Consider the following 23,140-nt stretch of genomic DNA (forward strand, 5'->3'; position numbering starts at 1 on the left):
GACTTATACTCTTAATGGTGAGATCCTAACAAGAACGGTTGCAGAACGGGACTTGGGGGTGATCGTCAGTGAGGACATGAAGGCTGCCAGCCAGGTAGAGCAGGCCTCATCCAAGGCAAGACAGATCCTAGGTTGCATTCGCAGGGGTTTCGTCAGCCGTAAGCCGGAAGTCATTATGCCATTGTATAGATCCATGGTGAGGCCCCACCTGGAATACTGTGTGCAATTCTGGAGACCACATTATCGCAAAGATGTGCTGAGATTGGAGTCAGTTCAGAGACTGGCCACCCGGATGGTCTCGGGACTCAAAGATCTCCCGTACGAAGAGAGGTTAGACAAACTGCGGCTATACTCGCTTGAGGAGCGCAGAGAGAGGGGGGACATGATCGAGACGTTCAAGTATCTCACGGGCCGCATCGTAGCGGAAGAAGATATCTTCTTTTTCAAGGGACCCACGGCAACAAGAGGGCATCCGTGGAAAATCAGAGGCGGGAAACTACGAGGTGACACCAGGAAATTCTTTTTCACTGAAAGGGTGGTTGATCGCTGGAATAGTCTTCCACTGCAGGTGATTGAGGCCAGCAGCGTGCCTGATTTTAAGGCCAAATGGGATCGACACGTGGGCTCTATTCACTAGGCAAAGGTAGGGGAGGGTCATTAGGGTGGGCAGACTAGATGGGCCGTGGCCCTTATCTGCCGTCTATTTCTATGTTTCTATGTTTCACTTGCCAATCTGTTTTTCTTCCCCTCCCTGAAGGGCTGTATCTACAAGAGATTCCTTGATAGAACACTGTCATTCCAAACATGCAAATGGAATAAATGCCTAACCACTATCATTTCAAATATACCTTCCTACCAATCCTTCAGGAAATCAATTAAAACCTATCTCTTTGATAAATTTCTCTGACTCCTTCCTGCCTTGTATCTCTGAAATACTTATTGTATCTCTGATATTCTTCTGGATATACCTAACCTCTCTCAGCTTACTAATGTAATTGAAAGTATTTTCTGTAACATCGCTGTCTGTGTACAGTCTCTTCCTCTGTAAACTGCTCTGAACTGCTTGTGGTATTGTGGTATACAAAAATAAGGTTGTTATTATTATTATTATTATTACTATATAGCTAGCATGCAGGCCCAGTATTGTTCCTTATCTATGAAGCCAAATATGTAGGGTTACCAGACGTCTGGATTTCTACGGACGGCTTTTCAAAACCTGGTAATTTGTCCAGGTTTTGAAAAGCTTCCGATGTCGGGACAGCATCCACAAACGAGCGGTGATGTCACGTGCACATGCGCAACCCAATGCACAAACAGGATAAGGGGGTGGGGCTGGGGTGGGCCTGGGGGCGTGGCCATGGGTCCAGATTTTCCTTTGGGAAAATCTGGTAACCCTACAAATATGTGCATTTGGAAGCAACCTTGTGCCTTCAAAACCCTACACCATTTCAGCATGAAGTTTATAGGAAAACACACAGGATCACCTCTAACATCACTGTACAATTGCAGCATTCAGAGCAAAGAAAATCACCTCTAACGTTACTGGACTTCAATCTTTGTAACCCATCTCATAAATTTCCAAAAGATGTGGTTTAAAGCCTGGGCAGCTTTGGGAACCACTGTTTTTAAATCATAAAAATACATGGAAAGCAGAAATTAATACCACACTTGTGCATGTTCAGTCTGTGGATAGACCTCACTTTTCCGAATGCAAAATTCACCCATTTATCTGCCCATGTCTAAACCCTTCTGGGATCCCAAGAAGTCAGCAAAAATCTCACCTGTCTGAGGCTCTCCTCAAACTTCTGCTGTTGTAATGCATTGCCCATGATGGTTCCTTGGAGGCGGTGAGCGTGCTCCTTGAGTTCCTCCCAGTACCCACCGATCTGTGTTACCTTGGCTTTAATACGGGCCGATTCACCAGAGGTGAGAAACTGAGAAAACGACTGCGATTCCTCCTCAAGGCTTGCAATGCCACTGCCCCTACTGTCCATTTCCAGAGCAATAGCCTAGAATTATACAAACCAAAGCAAACCAATCTGTTTAATAAGAATTACTGTATGACCTCTGCCCTTGTGCTGCCCTTGTGCATCCTTCACTGCAGACTCTTTCCAGGGTTGAATCAAAAAAGAGGAACAAACTGCATGATAGAAGAGATTTAAAAAAAGGAGCAGAGGACTATATACAGTCCATATACCCAGTTTAAATATAATACATAAATACTGTACAATCAATATTTATTAAAATTCCTGATAGTACAACTAATTAAAACAACTTGGCCCAACACGGGCCCTATTTCAGCACATCTGATTAGAATGGATTTCAAGTTTCAAGTTTTATTAAAATTTTGATTCAGTTGCAATATCATAATTCAAAGTGTGAATACATATGAGCTAAAATGTGCCCACATCCAGTTAACAGAAGTCATATCATCTAGCCACGACTCAGCATGGACTCCTAATACAGGTGGTTACATCGAAACATGGCCCATTTCGGGTCCACTTAAAAAAAAAAATTGGTTGTACTATCAGGACTTTTAATAAATATTAGTTATATTTATAAATTGAACATTTCAACTGTATTTGGTCATCTCTGCTCCTTTTTTTAATCATATCTTCCCAGGTTGAACCATGGATTGAAATACAATGCAGTAATCTGAAAAAAAAAAAAAGCATTAGATTCTGTATTGTTGTATAATACATTCTGCTTCTTTTCGGGACTAATGTACAATATTTGTGATTGATGTGCAGCCTACAACATGGTTTTATTCACAGGAATATCCCAAATTATCCAACCTAACTAGCCAAATTAGGTTGATCTTGCAAACAAAACTACGTTACTGCATATGTTGTTTATATAAAGCTCCATCTGATCAACAGGCAGACAAAAATAAAGCACTGGATTATTCATAATTCCCTGGTTGTCATCCCAGTTCTCTAGACACTAGGTTATTCCTCCACTCACATGGAGCTGCCTGAGGGCAGTTTTATACGTGCATGCAAGTGCAGGATTAATTCACACTTGTGTGTGTAAGTACCCTAGGGGCAATTTCATAAGGTTATGCATAAGTGCAAGGGGGGCATATATATAAGCAAGCACAGGCAGGACATGGGCATTTCTCTTACATTCATGCTAAACTTACAGAACAGTTATTTATATTTGATACACTGTACTACCTTTCCTCCACAGATATCAAAGCAGTTTACAAAACACTGACTAGTAGAGGCGTGTCCTAGTGGTTAGAGCTGCTGACTCAGCACCCTAAGGTTGTGAGTTCAGTTCCAGTCTGCTCTTAGTGACTCTGGGCAAGTCACCTAACCCTCCATTGTTCCAGGTACCACAGTTAGATTGCAAGCCTACCAGGACAGATACGGAAAATACTTAAGAGTATGTGATTACTATTCAATGTATTATAAAACACGTAGAGGGGCATAATAACAGAAAGGTCTAAGTCCCTTTTTGGCCTACAACTCTAGGCACCCAAAGTTGGCGACAGGGAAATGTCCTATCTTGAAAAAAACATCCAAAATGTGGTTTCTTTTGAGTATGGTCTACCTGTACATTCAGGCATTTAATTGCCCAGACCGCTACTATTTCTATCTTTAAAACATTCTGACCAAAAATTTACCCAAGTCCCAAAAGCTCAAACCAAGACCTTTTAGGCATAGGAGGAGTCAATCCTTCGCCTAATAGCACAATTCTCTAACCGACGTCTGTCACAAGTGCGGTTAGAAAATTGGGGAACCCGTTCCCACCCCTACCCCCCAAGAAAACTGCAGCAGGAGCGATGCCCAATCTCTCCTGCTGGATACCCCGGAAGGTGCCTGCAATGATCACTGGCAAAAGAGATGCCCAATCTCTCCTGCCAGACACCCCCACCCCTCCCAGGACCCCCCAAGCCCAACCATACCTGGCCTCCCCCCCACCCTCACATAGACCCTCAACCTTTTTTAGATGGCTGGCCAGGTACTTTCTGCATCCGGCCGGCAGGTCCACCTTCACTAGAATGGCGCCTGGGCCATTAATGCAGGTGCCCCTATGGAGGGTGGCCTAAGGTATCTAGCCAACCGAAATCTTAGGATCATCTCCTAGTACATTCTGGAATGCACTGGGAGTGGCCTAAGATTCCAGTTGGCTAGATACCTTAGGCCACCCTCCATAGGGGCACCTGCATTAATATGTATGTCATCCTATTTATTTGGTTGTTTGCACTGCCAGCTCTTCCCCGAGCCTGATTCTGGCATGTCTCTCTTTGGCCTACTTACAAACTAGCTGGTCAAAGCCAATATTCAGTAGCACTTTCTAGTTAAGTGCCACTGAATATCAGTGGCTAGTCCACACAGCTTGACTTAAGAGGGCAGGAGCCTCTCCTGCCCGCTTGAAATCACTTTGAATATCAATCTCTAAATATTTAAGAGGACCCACTGGAACCTACCTCTCTGAGCGTCCTCATTTTCCTGAGATATACCTCATTTAGCCTCATGGCTTTGTAGACTTTCCGATTTTAAGTTGCTCATGAACAGTATGATATTTACTCTATTACTATATACAGGGATACCAGACGTCTGAAAAAACCCAGACATGTCCTCTTTTTAAAGGTCTGTCCAAGTGCCCAAAGGGATTTCTAAAACCTGACAGCTTGTCCAGGTTTTGTTAGGCTCTGAGATTGGGACCGCGTTTGGAGGGCCTTTGCACATGCGCGGGTGTTGGCGTGATGACATCACACACATGCGCATGACGTTATCGTGCTGACATCCACACATGCACAGAGACCCTACAGACACAGCTCAGGGAAGGAGACATGAGGTTCATGTGGGGGGCGAGGCTGGGGACATAGTGCGGTAGGGCTGGGGATGGAACAGGGCAGGGGTCAGGTGTCCTTTTTTTTAAAAGAGGAAATTTGGTAACCTGAACACTATATACCTGAGCTAGCTGACTCTGGTCCTTCTTCAGAATTCAAAAGGGCCTGGGATAGGCACATGGGATCTCTCGGAGAGAGAAAGAGAAAATGGCTACTGTGAATGAGCAGACTAAATGGGCCATTTGGCCTTTATCTGCCATCATGTTTCTATATCTCCCCCCCCCTTTAATTAAACCATGATAGCGTTTATTAGCGCAGGGAGCTGTGCTGCTCATAGAGTTCCTATGAATGTCGGGAGCAGCGCGGAACATTCAGTGTGGCTCCCTGCGCTAAGAACCGCTATCGCAGTTTAGTAAAAAGAGTGTGTGTGTGTGTGTGGGGGGGGGTAACCTTTTATTCTCCTGAAGAAGCCATTGTTGGAACAGGTGTGCTTCATTGGGATTTTATTTAAGATAAGTGTCGTTTCTTTAATTATTTCAATTTTTATGGAGGTTTTTGACCAGTGATTACATTGAGGTGGTTAGTTGCAGAACTATTTAAACATTTCAGTCTGTGCCACCCAATGAGGACTTTTTTCCTCTGTTTGATTGCCTGATTTAAAAAAAAAAATATATATATATATATATAAATTGCATGTTTAAATGTATTATTTGGTCTAGATCCACTATATGGTGTATACTACAATATATTTTTAGTGGATCTACTGTTCCCAAAGTTTTTGATTTAAGTATAGTTATTTTTATAGCTCTTTTCATCTTGAGCCAGTCTTTCCACTTCACATATTTCCTCCCATTCTGCCATTCTTTCTTCAGGTGCTCCTCCACGTTACTAAATTTAGCATGTTTGAAATCCAGGACTTTGAGTTTTGTGTGCCTGTAATTCTCTTAGGTCTTATATCAAACCATACTGTGTGATGATCACTACTGCAGAGGTGAACAAACATTTTCATGTGATCATGCCTTTGGATAGTTAAGTGTCTCAGAAATTAAGAGGGAAGATTTAAAAAAATGGGTATGTTGATATTTTATGTTATCAGGGCTTGAGTGGAAAGAAGAAAGGGAAAAAGGCAAAGGTGGAGGGGAATGGAAGCAGAAAAGCCTAGGGTAGCAAAATCAATTCATAATTGGATTTTGGCATTTCATGCAAAGCCACAATTATATCCAGGTTTATTGAGATACTCAGATATGATCCTGAGAGCTCATTGAATGCATGGCAGTTGGGCTTGGTTCAACTATGATGAACAGTTCCCTAAGAGTTTGGCTATGAATAAATCATATACATGAGGGTTTAGGGCAGGGGTAGCGAACTCCAGTCCTCGAAAGCCGTATTCCAGTCGGGTTTTCAGGATTTCCCCAATGAATATGCATTGAAAGCAGTGCATGCAAATAGATCTCATGTATATTCATTGGGAAAATCCTGAAAACCCGACTGGAATACGGCTTTTGAGGACCGGAGTTCCCTACCCCTGGTTTAGGGGATGTTGACATTTGGCTGGCAGAAATTACATTGATGTGGTAGGGTGCCTTTCAGCTGATATTCAGACTGTGAGATATCATTGGCGATCTCCCACAGTCTGCGGCAATATCAGAAATTCAGTGCCGGCACCACACCCGGTGACCTGCATTGAATTTCTGGTCTATCATTGGCCAGTCGAGACATAGCCAGCTGTCTTAATGAACAAAGATAGATCACCCTTTCTGGCTGCCAAAGTTAGATGGTGAGCTGAATATTGGCAATGCCTGGTTATGTTATGTGACATAGCCCATCTCCTTTTAAATATCTGGCTCAGCGGATTGACAGGTGACCAGTTATATCCCACTGAATATCAGCCAGCTAAATAGCACTGAATATTGGGCCCAGTGTCTTCAATGCAGATAACTGTGGTGGGAAGTCCTAGTTTCCTGCCTTATTGGGCAGGGTACACTATAGGAAAAAGATGTGGAGGTCAGACTAAGTACTTTGTGTCTATAAGTAAGCTAGCTGTATCTTCAGATACGCAGTGGGGTATTGCGCTCACTCAGGCAGTCTGCTGATTTCAACCTAGATGCAGCTGGTGTGGGAGGTGCACTCAGCCTTTCAGTATTTAGTGGGAGAAGGATTAGGTAAAGAGTAGCCAGGTCAGTCAATAAGTGTACCAGAGGCAGCTTTCACTGGTCAAAGTTTCTTCCCCAATTAACCTGAGGCTTCTGAACTCATATCGGTCAATATTTAGTCCACAGTGTGAGTGATTTTTTAAACACTGATTGCCATGGGCAGAATTAGTCCCAGATAGTCAATGCTGAGCCATGCCTGGACGTTGACACTGAATATCCAGCACTAATTCGAAATGTGCTCTCTGCTAGAGCTTATGCAGGTCCTGGCTGATATTCTGCTTTCTTTTGCATCATATTCATAGTAAAGTTTAACTCTCCATTGCTGTTCTTAGTATATACACATCTTGGATTTCATGAACATAAAGAAGATACAGAAAGCTAGTCACCTTAATCTGATTGATTTGCATGTCCAAGGGAGACGAGGAGGACTCCACTGTATCCAGTTCCTTTTCCTTTTCAGTTATCCAGATGGAGAAGGCCTCAAAATTATTGCCAAACTGTTCCCATCTGTGTTTCACCATTTCCATAGTTTTAATACTGAAATTAATAAAAATTAACCAAATAAAAGATATAATTCAACAGAGTGAAAAATCACTTACTAAGTTCTAGAACTCCCTGAAGAAACATTTTTGTAACCTCAGTTAAGCAATATGTAACTTATATAACAATAGATAACTATTATTGCTTTTTGATGAGACATCTCCAAGAGCTATAAGTCTTGCTGACATTATCATCACCATGCTCTGCATTACCTACAGCTTCATCTACTTCTGATGCTACTGTACTACTACGAGAGGTCTTCCGTTTTGGTCCAAAGTGGTAGAATGCAGGAATGTTTTCAAACTGGGTATCTGCTGATCACACATGGTAGTTTGATTAAATTCTCTATGTGATTCTCCATTTGGAACTAAATACTTTTGTCATGGGCTGACCTGGTAGCTCAGTGGCAATGCTGTAAGCTGCCATATGGAAAGACTTTGGTTCTGTTCCAGGTCCAGGTTTTCTACTCTTTGGTATGGTCAGGGCTGAGAGACCAACATTCAGAGCCTTTAGGGCAGGGGTAAGAACTCCGGTCCTTAAGAGCCATATTCCAGTCGGGTTTTCAGGATTTCCCCAATGAATATGCATTGAAAGCAGTGCATGCAAATAGATCTCATGCATATTCATTGGGGAAATCCTGAAAACCCGACTGGAATAAGGCTCTCGAGGACCGGAGTTCCCTATCCCTGCTTTAGGGAGAGTCTGTCATAGTTATTGTATGACAGCCACACTAGGGAGGGGGGGGGAGTTAGTTATCAACACTAAGACATGCTATTTTGCTATGAACCCATAATTAGAAAATAGGTCTTGGTAAAATAATATTTTAATGGTAGCTTTTATCGATAACTTCATCACTTAGTGGGGATATTCGATGAAATTACACGGAAATACTTTTAAAATCAATAGGAGGAAATTTTTTTTCACTCAGAGAATAGTTAAGCTCTGGAACGTGTTGCCAGAGGATGTGGTATGAGCGGATAGTGTAGCTGGTTTTAAGAAAGGTTTGGATAAGTTTCTGGAGGAAAAGTCCATAGTCTGTTATTGAGAAAGACATGGGGGAAGCCACTGCTTGCCCTGTAATGGTAGCATAGGATATTGCTACACCAATCTAGTGACCTGGATTGGCCACTGTGAGAATGGGCTACTGGGCTTGATGGACCATTGGTCTGACCCTGTAAGGCTGTTCTTATGCACAATTAGCATGCACTCTTGAAGTAAAGTAAATAGTATAGGTTTGTGTGTCTGTGTTTTATAAGATTGGATGTCAGCAAAAGGCATCAGTCATACACTGAAGGCCGGATTCTGAAAACGGCACCTATATCTCTCGGCACCTACAAAAACAGCGCTATCCATGTATCAATCATGTGTAGGTGCCATTACCAGAATCATGCCTACCGTTAAACATAGGCACCAGTAATGTAGGCAAGATTTTTGAAGGACTACATTAACAGCGCTTATGTTTGATGTGAATCACATATTCAAAGGCATATAATGACGCCTCAGGTCATTTCTGTCCGAAATCACGCCTGCTTTGACCTTAGGCACTGCAGGTGCTTCTGTAGACTTGATTTCAATGCCCTTTTTGTAGGTGCACCTGTGGACACCTACATTTTTTTAAAAATGAGGTTTTAATTGGTTTTAAACAATGCATTCAATTACTGCGCTGATTAAAGCCAATTAAACCAATTAAGTTAGGCGGTGGTGGGGCCCCTACTGCTGCCTAACTTGTGGCGCCTTTTCTAGAATCAGCCCCTGAGTGCTCATACCATGGCTTGGAAATCCAAATCTTTCATTTAGAACAGGGATGTCAAAGTCTCTCCTCGAGGGCCGCAATCCAGTCGGGTTTTCAGGATTTCCCCAATGAATATGCATGAGATCTATTTGCATGCACCGCTTTCATTGTATGCTAATAGATCTCATGCATATTCAGTGGGGGAAATCCTGAAAACCCGACTGGATTGTGACCCTCGAGGAGGGACTTTGACCCCCCTGGTTTAGAACAAATAGTGCAGATTCTCTCCACTTTGTATCTAGCTTGCATGTCATAAATCCTCAGGTGGTACATGTATATGGCCGTTTAGTGGAGGATGGGCTGGGGAGGGCTTCAATGGTTGGGAGGGTGTAGATGGGCTGGAGTATTTCTTAACAGAGATTTCAGCAGTTGGAACCCAAGCACAGTACAGGCTAAAGCTTTGGATTCTTGCCCAGAAATAGCTAAGTAGAAAAAAATTAAAAATTTAAATTGAATCAGGTAAGGGCAGACTGGATGGACCATTCAGGTCTTTATCTGCCGTCATTTACTATGTTACTATGTTACTATGTACTGTATGTAGCAAACCAGAAGTAGTTAAAAATAATTACATTCTGAGTAACATTATTTTTCAGGATCATCTCCATCGGTTATTATCCACCAAATTTCCAAGGAATTTATGACATTTATTTAGCTTCCAAACTGAAGGCTAGAAAGAAGTCATCTTATTTCAGGAAGGTCAAAGAACAAGGCAAAAGTGTTTACAAGATAGTTTTTACTGACAGTTAACCTTTGGATTTCATACTGTGCTGTCTGATAGAAATCCTCCATTTCATCGCTCTAATTTGTGGGTCCGATGTAGCTAGACCTGATTAATCTTTAGCTGCTCCACACTTTCCTCCTGGCTGCCGGAAGACATGGTAGCATTTTGGTGTATAACATACATATCGTATAGTCTTGGGTGAGTCTCTTCAAAGAGGTGGTTAATAAATAACTATAAATAAATAAACAATGCAGAGTAATTTCCTACCCGTGTGTATCCCCTTCTGAAGCCTACAAATATGTGTGGACCCCAATTTCCTTAAACAGAAAATGCAAGGAAAATCTCAATATCCAGAAAGGCCAGTATTGTAAAAGAAAGGGCTTAGAGCAGGGGTGGGCAATGCCGGTCCTCGAGGTACTATAATGATTAGCATCACAAGTCTCACCACCAACACATAGGTCTTTCTGGTTTATGCTTAACCATAAAAGCCTCAAACACTTATGATTTTAAAGTGTTTGAAGCTTGTGCGGATGAGGACAGAGCTTGCAGGGATGGGGCAGGGGCAGGAAAAGAACTCGTGGGGACGTGAGGGGAAAATGAGTTCCCACGGAGATGGGGAAAAATTTGTCCCTGTATCATTCATTAGTTACATACCCAAACACTGCCTACTCTTTATGTTTTGCGTGGGATGTTTGAAAAATATTCTTAAATGTCAAAATGTTGATTTCTTCTTGCTATCATCCATAAAAACATTTGATTTATGAATGGCATTTCAGACCTATCAACATACTTGAATGGATTGCAACATTTTAAGCCAGAAAGAAGACAAAATGGTGTTTAATTTCACTGCTGAGCAATCACTTAAAAAACAGACTGAGGAAGAGCATCAATTATTTAAGACACAAACAGAGATGAGCAACTGGCTGGTAGATGGAATCGCAGCCTGGAGTCACTGCAGAGTTTTTAAAGATCAGAATATTGATAAAATGGTGTCTCCACTGCTCATAATGTGGAATATAATCCCAGACATATGACCAGATAAATGGTCTTCCAAGAAAAGGGGAAGAGGCTTGAAGAGGTTCAAACATCAATTTTATTGAGTAGCAAATTAAAAGTGCTCTCAGGGCCGGATTCTGCAACCACCGCCAGCATCAGGGAGTGCCTCCAAACCCAGCGTCGGTCGTGTGTCAACCAGTTGCAGAATTGCAGCTTTGTGTAAAGTAGATGCCGGAAATGTAGGGTTTTACTGGCAGAAAAAAAATCTAGGCAAAATCGCACAATATATGAAAATCACACAATATATGAAAAGCTCACTACTGGTGAGTATTGGAAGGACTGCCATAGACGTTCAAACAAAAACTTAAATAGAAAATAATTAATAAATTGTGGAGAAAGCAAACCTCAATGCAGTGGTTCCCGGGCCGCAAGGTACCCAAAAGGAGTCTGTATCGTCACTGGAATGAAAAAACTCCACAACATCAATATAACTCAATCGTATGCATTGATATTTGTCAAAATCTCCCTTATCATTGTGAATTTGTTGAATAAGACAATGAAGTTGGACTTAATGGCTGTGTTCTATCTAGAAGACTAGTTCCAGTTATCTGAGATAAGTGGTTTTATATGCTTTTTTCTCTGGACAGTCTCCACCATTTTTTGATAGAGTTGCTAATACACGCTTATTAAGAGCACTTTTTAAATATTATATTATGCCCACAATTGTAGCTTTCACTTTAAAGTTTATTGGCGTGGAGCCCTGATTTCAACAAACTGACAATGATAAGAAAGATTTTGACAAATATCAGTGCATACGATTGAGTTATATTGATGTTGTGGAGTTTTTTCATTCCAGTGATGATACAGGTTCCTTTTGGGTACTTGTGGTCTGGGATAGAGAGTTGCGCGGGGACAGAAATCCCACCCGTCCCCGCCAAAATCCTACCCGTCCCCGTGAGGAATCCCTCCGTCCCCACCCGTCCCCGTGAGGAATCCCTCCGTCCCCACCCGTCCCCGCGAGGAATCCCCTCCGTCCCCACCCGTCCCCGCGAGAAATCCCCTCTGTCCCCACCCATCCCCGCGAGGAATCCCCTCCGTCACCATCCTTCCCTATAAACTTCAGAAATAGTTATTTTATTTAATTATGCTACTGAATTAAAGGCTCTGGTAGAGACCCATTTACAAATAAGCAAAGAGACTTTATTAATTTGGAAATATTAATTGGGAAGAATACATACTTTGTAAATGGGTTTCTACCAGAACCTCTAATGTAAATATAAAATATAAATACTCAGCTGATGAGAACCCACAAACTGTCAGCTGAGGACTTCCTTTGCAGTTGGCCGGGGGTCCCTTTTGCCAAGCTTAGCAGGCAGCAGTAGCGTCCCTGAGTCACAGATGCTGGCACCTCAGTGGCTCATGGATGCTGCCAGCGACTGCTGCGTTTGGTGGAGGGGAGTTCTGGCCATCTCTAGAGGAGGTCCTCTGCTGGCGGTGCTTGGGGATCCCCACCAGTCACAGCAAGGGTCAACAAGTACTTCAACACTGTAGAAATAAAACCAGAAATGCATTTCCTTTTCTTTTGAACACAAAACAAAGACATCTGCCATATACATTTCCCAAAGCTAACATATTTTAGTCAATAAATTCCATTTTTTACCTTCGTTGTCTGGAGACTTATTTTTCCATAAAGTTGGTCCCAGTTTCTTTTTTCCGCTTTCCCATCTTCTCTAAATTCTTCTGTTGCTGTCCATTGATTTCCCCTACCATGGTCCAGCATTTATCTCTTTCTCATCTTTCATGCCTGCCCACCAGCCCCATGCCCAACATTTCTCCTTCTATCACCCCTCTCCAACACTATGCCACATCTCTCCCTCCATTCCCTTCACCACTGTCCAATATTCCTCCCTCTTGCATCCCTTTCAATCTGTCCCATTGTTCCCTTGCCACATTTCTCACTCTCATCTTTTTCTTCCCTATCACATTCTGTACCTTCCTCCCTACGACCAAAAATTCTCCTCTTTCTTCCATTTGCCGTGTGTGTACCGTGAGGGAGGTCTGGTGCCCCAGAGTAAGAGCAGGGGTGCCCACACTTTATGGGCTTGCGAGCTACTTAATAAAGACTAAGTCAAAATGATCTACCAACAATAAAATTAAAAAAAACACAAAGCACAATGAAAGGCAGAGAAAATGTTAATTATTCATATTCCGGGTTTTTTCAAAGAGGTCACGGCAGATGACTCTATGCAATGTCACCTCGGTAACAAAATACAAAAATAGACAAATACACCCCCTCCCTTTTTACTAAACCACAATAGTAGGTTTTAGCACAGGGAGTTACGCTGAATGCCTCGCGCTGCTCTCAATGCTCATAGGCTTCCTGCGCTAAAAAACGATATTGCGGTTTAGTAAAAGGGAGCCATAGTGCAAAATATAGACAGCAGATATAAATTCTCAAAACAGACACATTTTGATCACTAAATTGAAAATAAAATCATTTTTCCTACCTTTGCTGTTTGGTGATTTCATGAGTCTCTGGTTGCACTTTCTTCTTCTGACTGTGCATCCAATCTTTCTTCCTTTCTTTCAGCCTCCTGTATGTTTCCTCTCCTCCAGACCTCATTCTCTCCCCCAACTTTTTCTTTCTGTCTCCCTGTTCCCCCTTCTTTCTGTCTCCCTGTCTGCACCCTTTCTTTCTTTCTCCATGCCCTCCCCCAAGCCACTCGGTTTGCTGCCACCGCCATCGGGGAATAGCCCCCAAGCCACTGCTGTCCCAAGCTTTCCCTGCAGAAGCGACGCGCTGACCAGCATTCCGCTCCCTGATGTCAATTCTGACGTAGGAGAGGAAGTTCCGGGCCAACAAGGCATTTCTCCTCATTCCATCCAGCCTGAGCCCCATCTCTCCTTGATCCAGCATTTCCCTTCTGTGTTTGTCAGAATTACCATTCCACCTATTTTCCAGCATCACCCTTCTTTGTGTCCATCTCACCTATATCCCTATCTCACCACTTTTTCAGAATCTTCATTTGTCTCTGTTCTTGTCTTTACCCCATGTTCACCATTTGCCCTTTCAATGTCTTTATCTCCCCCCCCCACTTTTTCAGCATTACTTCTATGTCTCTATTTCACCTCCTCTTCATGTCCCCTCTGTATCTCTATCCTTATTCAGTAGGTCCTGCTTACCCTTTCTCTTCTTTGTGTCACTATCTCCATTTTCAGCTTTCCCCCCATTTTCCTTTGTTACTGCACCCTGTAGCCAGAATCTTTCCACCCTCCCTCCACTCCGGCCCAGCCCAGTATGAAATATTTCCTTTTGTTTCCCTCCCCTCTCTCTTTCTCTCTCTCTTCTCCTCCCTCACCCACGAGTCCTGCATCTGCTCCGCGGCTCTCTTCAGCAACTCATCAGCAGCGGTGATCAAGACAAGCTGCCGACATCGAGGCCTTCCCTCTACGAGTCCCGTCTTTGTGGAAAAAGGAAGTTTAAACAAGCGGGACTCGCAGAGGGTAGGCCCCGACATCAGAAGCTTGTGTCGATCGCTGCTGCTGAGTTGCCGAAGAGAGCCGTGGAGCAGGGGGTGTGGCCGGAAGCAGGTAGAAGGGAGAGGGAGATAGGAAGGCTGTAGAAGCTCCGGAGCATGACACCGACCCCGGCCAGGATGATTTCTTTTTCAGGCGTGCAGCTTACAAGTCCGGCGTCGCGGCGGGAAATAGCCATGCTGAGCAGTGAGCTCAGCACGTACACAGATGAAAGACTTGCTTGCTGATTGGTCCGGCGGCACGGCGGGGCGGGGCCGCCGGACCAATCAGCAAGCAAGGCTTTCATCTGTGTACGTGCTGAGCTCACTGCTCAGCATGGCTATTTCCCGCCGCGACGCCGGACTTGTAAGCTGCACGCCTGCATCGCCAGAATTTAGGTAGGCTGTTTTCATCCCCGTGGGAGTCCCGTGGGCCAGGGGGCGTCCCCGTGGGAGTCCCGTGGGTCAGGGGGGCATCCCCGTGGGAGTCCCGTGGGTCAGGGGGCGTCCCCATGGGAGTCCCGTGGGTCAGGGGGGGAACCCGCGGGATCCCCGCGGGATCCGCGGGATCCCCACGATCCCCGTTCCCGTGCAGACCTCTAGTCTGGGAACCACTGTATTGAGGTTTGTTTTCTCCATAATTTATTTATTATTTTCTGTTATTTGAGTTTTTGTTTGAATGTCTGTGGCAGCCCTTAAAATACAGTAGTGAGTTTTTCATATATTGTGGGGTTTTACTGGCCTACATTTCTGATGCTTATTTTACACGAGAATCACATCCACAGTAACCAGCGAGAATCGCTTCCACAGTTACTATCACCTATGATCACTTCCGGCACAAACCATGCCCACTTGGACCATAGGCAATGGTAGGCGCCTCTGTGGAATGAACATTGATGACCTGTTTTGTAGGTGCCTACATTTTTAAAATTAATTTTTGATGTTATTTACCGCCAATTAAATCAATTAAGTTAGGCGGTGGTAGGACGTCTACTGCCGCCTAACTTTCGGCAACCCTAAGAGAATCAGGGCCTTAATGTACACCACAAAACTATGACACTACATGGAATGATAAAAATGTAAAGACATGTATCTCAAATTCTATAAACATCTATCTACAAATATAAATGAATATGTTAATAAATAAACAAATGAATTTATTAATAAATTCATTTATATCTATATTTAGATATACAAGGGTGGTTTGAAAAGTTTGGTAAAAAAGCAAGTTAAATACTGTAGTCTCCATCGAGGACTATACACGTGGAGGGGCATAATCGAAAGGGACGTCTAAGTCCGTTTACGTCCATCTCGCAAGTCGTCCAAAGTTAAAAAGAGCCTAAGACACATTTTCGAAAGATACGTCCAACTTTTTTTTACTTTCGAAAATCGTCTAATTATACGTCCTGCCGATCTGTTTGTCCAAGCCGCTAAATCGTCCATCTTTATACCACATTTCCGTCCAACTTTCCGTCCAAGTCCAAAATGCCTAGAACAACCCTGTTGGACGTGGGAGGAGTCTGCAAAGTCATGGACTGCACACCCAGACATGCCACCTAAATAGTGGGGGACTAGATTGGCACTGCTGTGAACTTCACAAAAAGGGTGCCATGGCTTCTCCTCACTACAGCTCCCTTATAGGTGACGGTGAACCCCCCAAACCACCTCTAGAATCCCCTAGACCCACTTATCTACCACCCCAATAGCCCTTATGGCTGCAGGAGCCACTTATATGCCAGTAAAAAAGAGTTTTGGGGGTGTATAGGGGAGTTCACATGTTTCATTATCAATGCAGTGATTACAGGGCTTATGGGCATTGGTCCTCCTCTCTATGGGTCCCTAACCCACCCCCAAGACAAGACAAGCCTCTGGGCTGGACGACTAGGCTTTCCCTATGCCAGGCGGCCAGGTGATGATGGTGTGGAGGCTGAAATTTAAAGTTGTGAATAAAATTTTTATGGGGGTGGGGGGGGTTGGTGATCACTGGGGTAGTGTGTGGGGGTCTGTGTTATGTATTTGCGTGCTTATCTGGTGAGTTTAGGTGGGTTTTTGTGACTTAGACCATGTTTAGACCGTCTAGGCTCTGTTGTTAAACTTTCGGTTATACATGCTGTACGACTATGTCTAAGCCGGCCCACGTCCCGCCCAACTCCCGCCTTCGAAACGCCTCCCGAAACGCCCCATTTAGCTTTGGACGTTGAGCGGCAATATGAAGGCCTAGGTCATTTTAAAATACGTCCAAAACCCGGTTTTATTAGCGGCGCTTGGACGTTTTTGAGAAATATTCGTCCAAGTGCCGACTTAGGCTGGTTTTTGGACGTTTTTCTCTTTTGATTATGAGCCCCTTAGGGGCTGATTCTATAAATGGCATCACAAAAATGGCGCATCACAAAAAAAAAATGCAAACTTCATGTCAAAGCTTTGGAGTAACAAGTCAGGGAAAACAATGCAAGAGGGAATAACTGAGCAGCAAATACTAAGATTTGTCAGGCACATACTCTTCTGCAAGTGTTCCTTCTACTTTTTTGACTTGTTGCTGGATCTCCTTAGCCTGCTGTTGGAGAGACTCCCTGTTCTTTGGTCCCAGTTGTATTTCTGAGGATATCTTCACAAGTTTTTCTGCCTGCAATGCAGTGCTCATGATTTGTTTTGAAAGTTCCTGTAAAGAAGTATTAAAGATTTTATAAAACATCATGATTAAAGATTTATTTTGACGAGCATTTGGAACCTTCTAGATCAGGCTTGTCCAACCTATGGCCCACTGGCCAGAACTCGGCAGGCCAAGACTTGCTTTCTCTTGATCAACAGCTTGGCAATTTTTGGATGGAAACAGATTATTGCCACAGGATACCTGCTTCCCTGACCACAACTCGTCCATCTGCAAGCTTGAGCAACGTGGTACTGGAAGTTCAGACTGGACTCACAGTTTCAAGTCTCACGAGACTTGAAATTGTGAGATAAACCAGAACTTTCAACACCAAATGGTCCGAGCTTATGGATAGAAGAGTCATGTTGGGTCTGGGAGTTGTGAGAATAGAAATTATTTATTTATTTATATTCCACATATCCTACAATTCTAGGTGGATTACAAATTATTCAGGTACTCCAGCATTTTTCCCTATCTATTCTGGCGAGCTCACACTATCTAATGTACCTGGTGCAGTTGGGGATTACATAGAAACATAGAAGATGACGACAGAAGAGGGCCATAGCCCATCAGGTCTGCCCACTCTACTGACCCACCCCCAAGTCTACTATCCTAGGGATCCTACTCCTGGTGACAGGTTCCCTTGGCTTAACCCTCTAAGGGATCCCACATGGGCATTGTATTGTTGATTTTTTCTGAGTTCTTCATGGAGATTTCTTCTTCCTGTTTTCTTTTGTCATGAGATGGTGGCATCATGAATCCACCTGGACAGTGCATGTGAGTGTGTGTGCGCACACACGCACATCCATGTCTTGGATCTCTGAATCTTATGAAATAGAAAATGTGATCCTAATTAAAAAAAAAAGGTTCTAGGCTAACCAATTTATTGAACATGAACTAGCAAGGACCAGAGCCTTTTTTATATATGAAGATGCATAAGGGAAGGGGTATGATACAGAGGTCCTTGAAATTCTACTAGACTCCACACTTTTTTATAAACCCCAAATTTCCAACCTTTGGAAAAAAACCTTTCTACAATTTAAAGTAACTAAGACTGATCAAACCTCACTTCTACAACAATCACTTTGCTATACTGGTCCAAATGCTAGTCCTAACTCAACTAGACTATTGTAACTTAATCTTTGCTGGCATAACCACCTCTCAAATGCACAAACTCCAAATGATTCAGAACACTGCAAACAAATTGATCTTCAGCTTAGAAAATATGACGCTGTCTCTGCTTATTATCGCATACTACACTGGCTACCCACAAAATACAAGAATTATATACAAACATAAGAACAAAAGAATAGCCTTACTGGGTCAGACCAATAGTCCATCAAGCCCAGTAGCCCGTTCTCACAGTGGCCAATCCAGGTCACTAGTACCTGGCCAAAACCCAAGGTGTAGCAATATTCTATGCTACCAATACAGGGCAAGCAGTGGCTTCCCCCATGTCTTTCTCAATAATAGACTATGAACTTTTCTTCCAGGAACTTGTCCAAACTTTTCTTAAAACCAGCTATGCTATCTTAAAACATCCTCTGGCAATGCGTTCCAGAGCTTAACTATTCTCTGAGTGAAAAAAAAATGTCCTCCTATTGGTTTAAAAAGTATTTCTGTGTAACTTCATAGAGTGTCCCCTAGTCTTTGTAATTTTTGACAGAGCAAAAAATTGATCCACTTCTATCTGTTCTACTCCACACAGGATTTTGTAGATTTCAATCATATTTCCCCTCAGCCCTCTCTTTTCCAAGCTGAAGAGCCCTAACTGTTTTAGTCTTTCCTCATACGAGAGGAGTTCCATCCCCTTTACCATCTTGATTGCTCTTCTTTGAACCTTTTCTAGTGCCACTATATCTTTCTTGAGATAAGGAGACCAGAATTGAACGCAATACTCTAGATGAGGTCGCACCATGAAGCAATACAGGGCTATCATAACAGTCTTGTCTTGTTAACCATCCCTTTTTTAATCATTCCTTGCATCCTATTTGCTTTTTTGGCTGCCACAGCCGCACATTGGGCGGAAGGTTTCATCGTATTGTCTACAATGACACCCAGATCCTTTTCTTGGGCACTAATCCCAAGGTGGACCCTAGCATCCGGTAACTGCAATTCAGGTTATTCTTCCAAATGTGCATCACTTTGCATTTGTCCACATTAAATTTCATCTGCCATTTCGATGCCCAGTCTTCTAATTTCCTAAGGTCCACATGCAATTTTTCACAATCCGTATGCATTTTAACAACTTTGAACAGTTTAGTGTCATCTGCAAATTTAATAACCTCACTCGTCATTCCAATTTCTAGATCATTGGTCATCCATAGTAACCATTATCTCTTTCTCTCTCTAAGAGATCCCACAACTTCTTGAATTCAGACACAGTCTCTGTCTCCACCAGTTCTTCCGGGAGACTGTTCCATCCATCTACCACCCTTTCTGTAAAAACATATTTCCTTAGATTACTGCAGAGCCTATCACCTCTTAAACTTCATCCTATGCCCTTTCATTGCAGAGTTTCCATTCAAATGAAAGAGACTCGACTCATGCGCATTTACATTACATAGGTATTTAAACGTCTCTATCATATCTCCCCTCTCCCGCCTTTCCTCCAAAGTACTGTATACAGACTGAGATCTTTAAGTCTATCCCCATACACCTTATGATGAAGACCACACACCATTTTAGCAACTTTCTTCTGAACCAACTCCATCTTTTTAATATCTTTTTGAAGGTGCAGCCTCCAGAATTGTATACAATATTCTAAATGATGTCTCACCAAAGTCTTATACAGAGGCATCAATACCTCCTTTTTGCTACTGGACATACCTCTTCTTATGCACTCTAGCATCCTTCTAGCTTTCACCGTTACCTTTTCAACCTGTTTGGTCACCTTAAGATCATCACATACAATCACACCCAAGTCCTGCTCTTATTCCTCCAATTGGTGTGCAAGCACAACGTAATGTTTACAGCATCAGGCTGAAAAAGAGGGAAGTGTGATCTGGGGCAAGTTACTTCATCTTCATTGCCTCAGAGGTAAATTCTATAGATGGTGATAAAATTTAGGCATGGGACAATGCACGCTGAATACAAATTCTATAACAGCAGTTCCATGTTGAATTAATGTCTTAGAGTTAGCGTAAGTTCATGCTTTTATGCCTACAACTTACACCAGTGGTTCTTAAACCTGGGGGACCCCCTGCCAGTCAGTTTTCAAGATATCCCTAATGAACATTCATGAGGCAGATTTGCATGCCTTTCACCTCTATTATTTACTCATTACTATACAGAAATGGAACAAGGTATGTACTCTGAAATGCACAGACAAATTTCAACCAAACTTACGGAAGGGGTGACATCGAAAACAACAGATATTATTGTCTAATCCATAAACGCATGGAGAGATTTCAACCAGACTTGGTACATATATGACTTACTATCTGAGGAAAAATACCATGGGGGTGAGAAGGAAGACGGATTTTAGTGTCTACCCTATAGTGTTTTCATGCTCGCTGAGATGAATACTCATCATAACTCTGAAACGCATGGAGAGATTTCAACCAAACTTGGAATACATATCACTTACTATGTGGGGAAAAATACTGTGGGGGTGGGAAGGGGGTGACATGTAAAAATAATCAAAAACAACAGATTTTAGTGTCTACCCCATAGGGCTCCTTTTACTAAGGTATGCTAGCGTTTTTAGTGCATGCACAAGATTAGTGCGCGCTATAGCGCATGCGCTAGCTGAAAAATTACCGCCTGTTTATAAGGAGGTGGTAGTGGCTAGCGTGTGCGGCATTTTAGCGTGCGCTATTTTGAGCGTTAAGGCCCTAACGCACCTTTGTAAAAGGAGCCCATAGTGTTTTTGGGCTCGCTGAGATGAATAATCAGCATAACTCTGAAATGCATGTAGACATTTCAACCAAACTTGGTATATATATCACGTACTATCTGGGGAAAAAGACTGTGGGGGTGAGAAGGGGTTGACATGTAAAAATTATCGAAAACAACAGATATTAATGTCTAACCCATAGTTTTCGGGCTCACTGAGATGAATACTGACACTCCCGATGCCTTTTAAGTCCAAGTTCAGCCCCATAGAGAAATGTGGGGACATGTGGGGGTGGGGGGCATGTGTGTGTGGGGGACATGGGGGGGGTGACATATGGGGTGTGGGACATTTTGGGATAAATAAACACCTGAGCAACGCTGGGTAATCAGCGAGTTAGCAAATACAATATAAAGGGCATGAAATAAAAAGAATGTTCTATCGCCCAAATCTTCTATAAACTGTTATGGTGTAAACCACAAACATTGCTAGTTTCTATGGTAGTGTACTATACCTTTGACTGGTCCAGTTCTGATGCCAGACTCTCTAAACTGCTAAAGCTAAGGCTGTGTTCGAGGAAAGACCCTGTTTGTTTCAGATGTTTGACTATAGTATCTTTATCACCTTCAAATTGTCCCCAATTGTCCACTGTGACCTAGATAAAGAAAAATAGATTGTGATTCATAACATGCTCCTCTATCTAACAAAATAGTTTAGATAATTCTGTAGCCTGTAAGCATAATGAGCTATTCTGAAACATCCATTATCATCACTACAAAGAAATATTCAGGTAGTGTCACACAAGTTAAGTAAAGCTGCTTGCGTGTAATTACATTGACAAAACCTTCCAGAGTTCTCTGAAAAGATGAAAACCTTTATTTCCTGTACTATCCATTGCTCCTTTTGGTTTCATTTATTCAAATGTCACTGAAGGGGAAGAACGGTTTTCAAAGTAAACCTGTTATATAGATAAGATATTCTGAGGAAAATTCTATAAATGGTACTCAAAAATCAGAAGAGATCAATGCTAAGTGGTATTCTATAAAAGTTGCATGCCTAGTGCTTAGTGTTGATTCCCATGTCCAACTCTGGGTGCTAGACATATGCCTGCTGAAATCTGGTGCAAATCCATGAGACCTATTATTCTGTAATGCTGCACCCAACTTTTCAGAATGCTCCTGACCCTACCTGTGCCTCTCCCATGACCATGCCCATGCCGCTATGGGATTTAGGTCCCCAGCATTATAGAATAGCACGCAGCCAGATGTATGTACAAATCCTAAAGGTTGCCAAATATCATCAATAATTGTTTGCTAGCATCCTGATGGCTGTCATCATGTAACCAGGCCGAATAGTATTCCTGTCACATATCTACCCCCAGGCACCACAGTTCTCTATAAAATCAAAACATACAGGGTTAGACAACACATTCCACATTCATTCCCTTAAAACCCAAGTCCTCTCTGGACTCCGTCTCTCCAGTCTCCAGAGCCAATTCTGGTCCTCCATTAGCTCTCCAGATCTTTGGCAATGTCTGGCGCAATATACTGGTCCCTCCGCTGATTGCCACCATCCCAGCCGGTCCCTCCACTGGACCGCTTCTCAGTCCTTTGGCCAATGCTCCCAGGGTTCTTGGACTCTCCCAGTTCTACATCACTCAGTCATCTTATCTGGCGCACACACTCTGAGGGCTCTCCCAGCCCCTCAGTCATCTTCTCACTGATGCACGCACTGAGGACTCCTAGCTGCTCTGTCACCTAGTCGTCTTATCCAGTACACACACACTGAGGGCTCTCCCAACCCCTAAGTCGTCAAGCCTAAGCTCCTCAACTCCAGGCTCTATCAGGTCCCCGGCTTCTTCTTAGCTTCTTCCCTGCCAGTGTATAGGTCCCCTTAGACCCTCCAAACACCGGGCTTCATCACAGGGCCAGATCTCTTTCTCAGATCTCTCTGCTGGTGTATAGGTCCCTCCCACCACTGGGCTTCAGTGTTCTCCCCTGTCAGGACTGGTTGGCCTGCTACTCCACTCTGCTGCACCAGGCCCCCTATCAGCACTGGTCAGCAGTGGCTTTCAGTGCTTACCAAGAATTAGGCCGAAACCAGTATTCCTCCTCCAGAGGATCACCAACTCCCAAAGGAG

At 43.2% G+C, this 23,140-nt stretch overlaps 1 protein-coding gene across 1 annotated transcript in view; it reads right to left on the reverse strand.

The window, feature by feature from the left end:
• The window catches only part of SYNE1 (spectrin repeat containing nuclear envelope protein 1), a 994,076-nt gene that overhangs the window by 643,942 nt on the left and 326,994 nt on the right, over positions 1-23,140 (reverse strand). The window contains exons 29-32 of the mRNA XM_033936910.1: positions 21,515-21,655; positions 17,017-17,177; positions 7,341-7,491; positions 1,782-2,009 (exon numbers count right to left, since the gene is read on the reverse strand). Coding sequence (XP_033792801.1) covers positions 1,782-2,009; positions 7,341-7,491; positions 17,017-17,177; positions 21,515-21,655 — 681 coding nt within the window. The remainder of the gene's footprint in view (positions 1-1,781; positions 2,010-7,340; positions 7,492-17,016; positions 17,178-21,514; positions 21,656-23,140) is intronic.

This window comes from Geotrypetes seraphini, chromosome 3 (assembly GCF_902459505.1).
Source record: "Geotrypetes seraphini chromosome 3, aGeoSer1.1, whole genome shotgun sequence".
Classification (NCBI taxonomy): domain Eukaryota; kingdom Metazoa; phylum Chordata; class Amphibia; order Gymnophiona; family Dermophiidae; genus Geotrypetes; species Geotrypetes seraphini.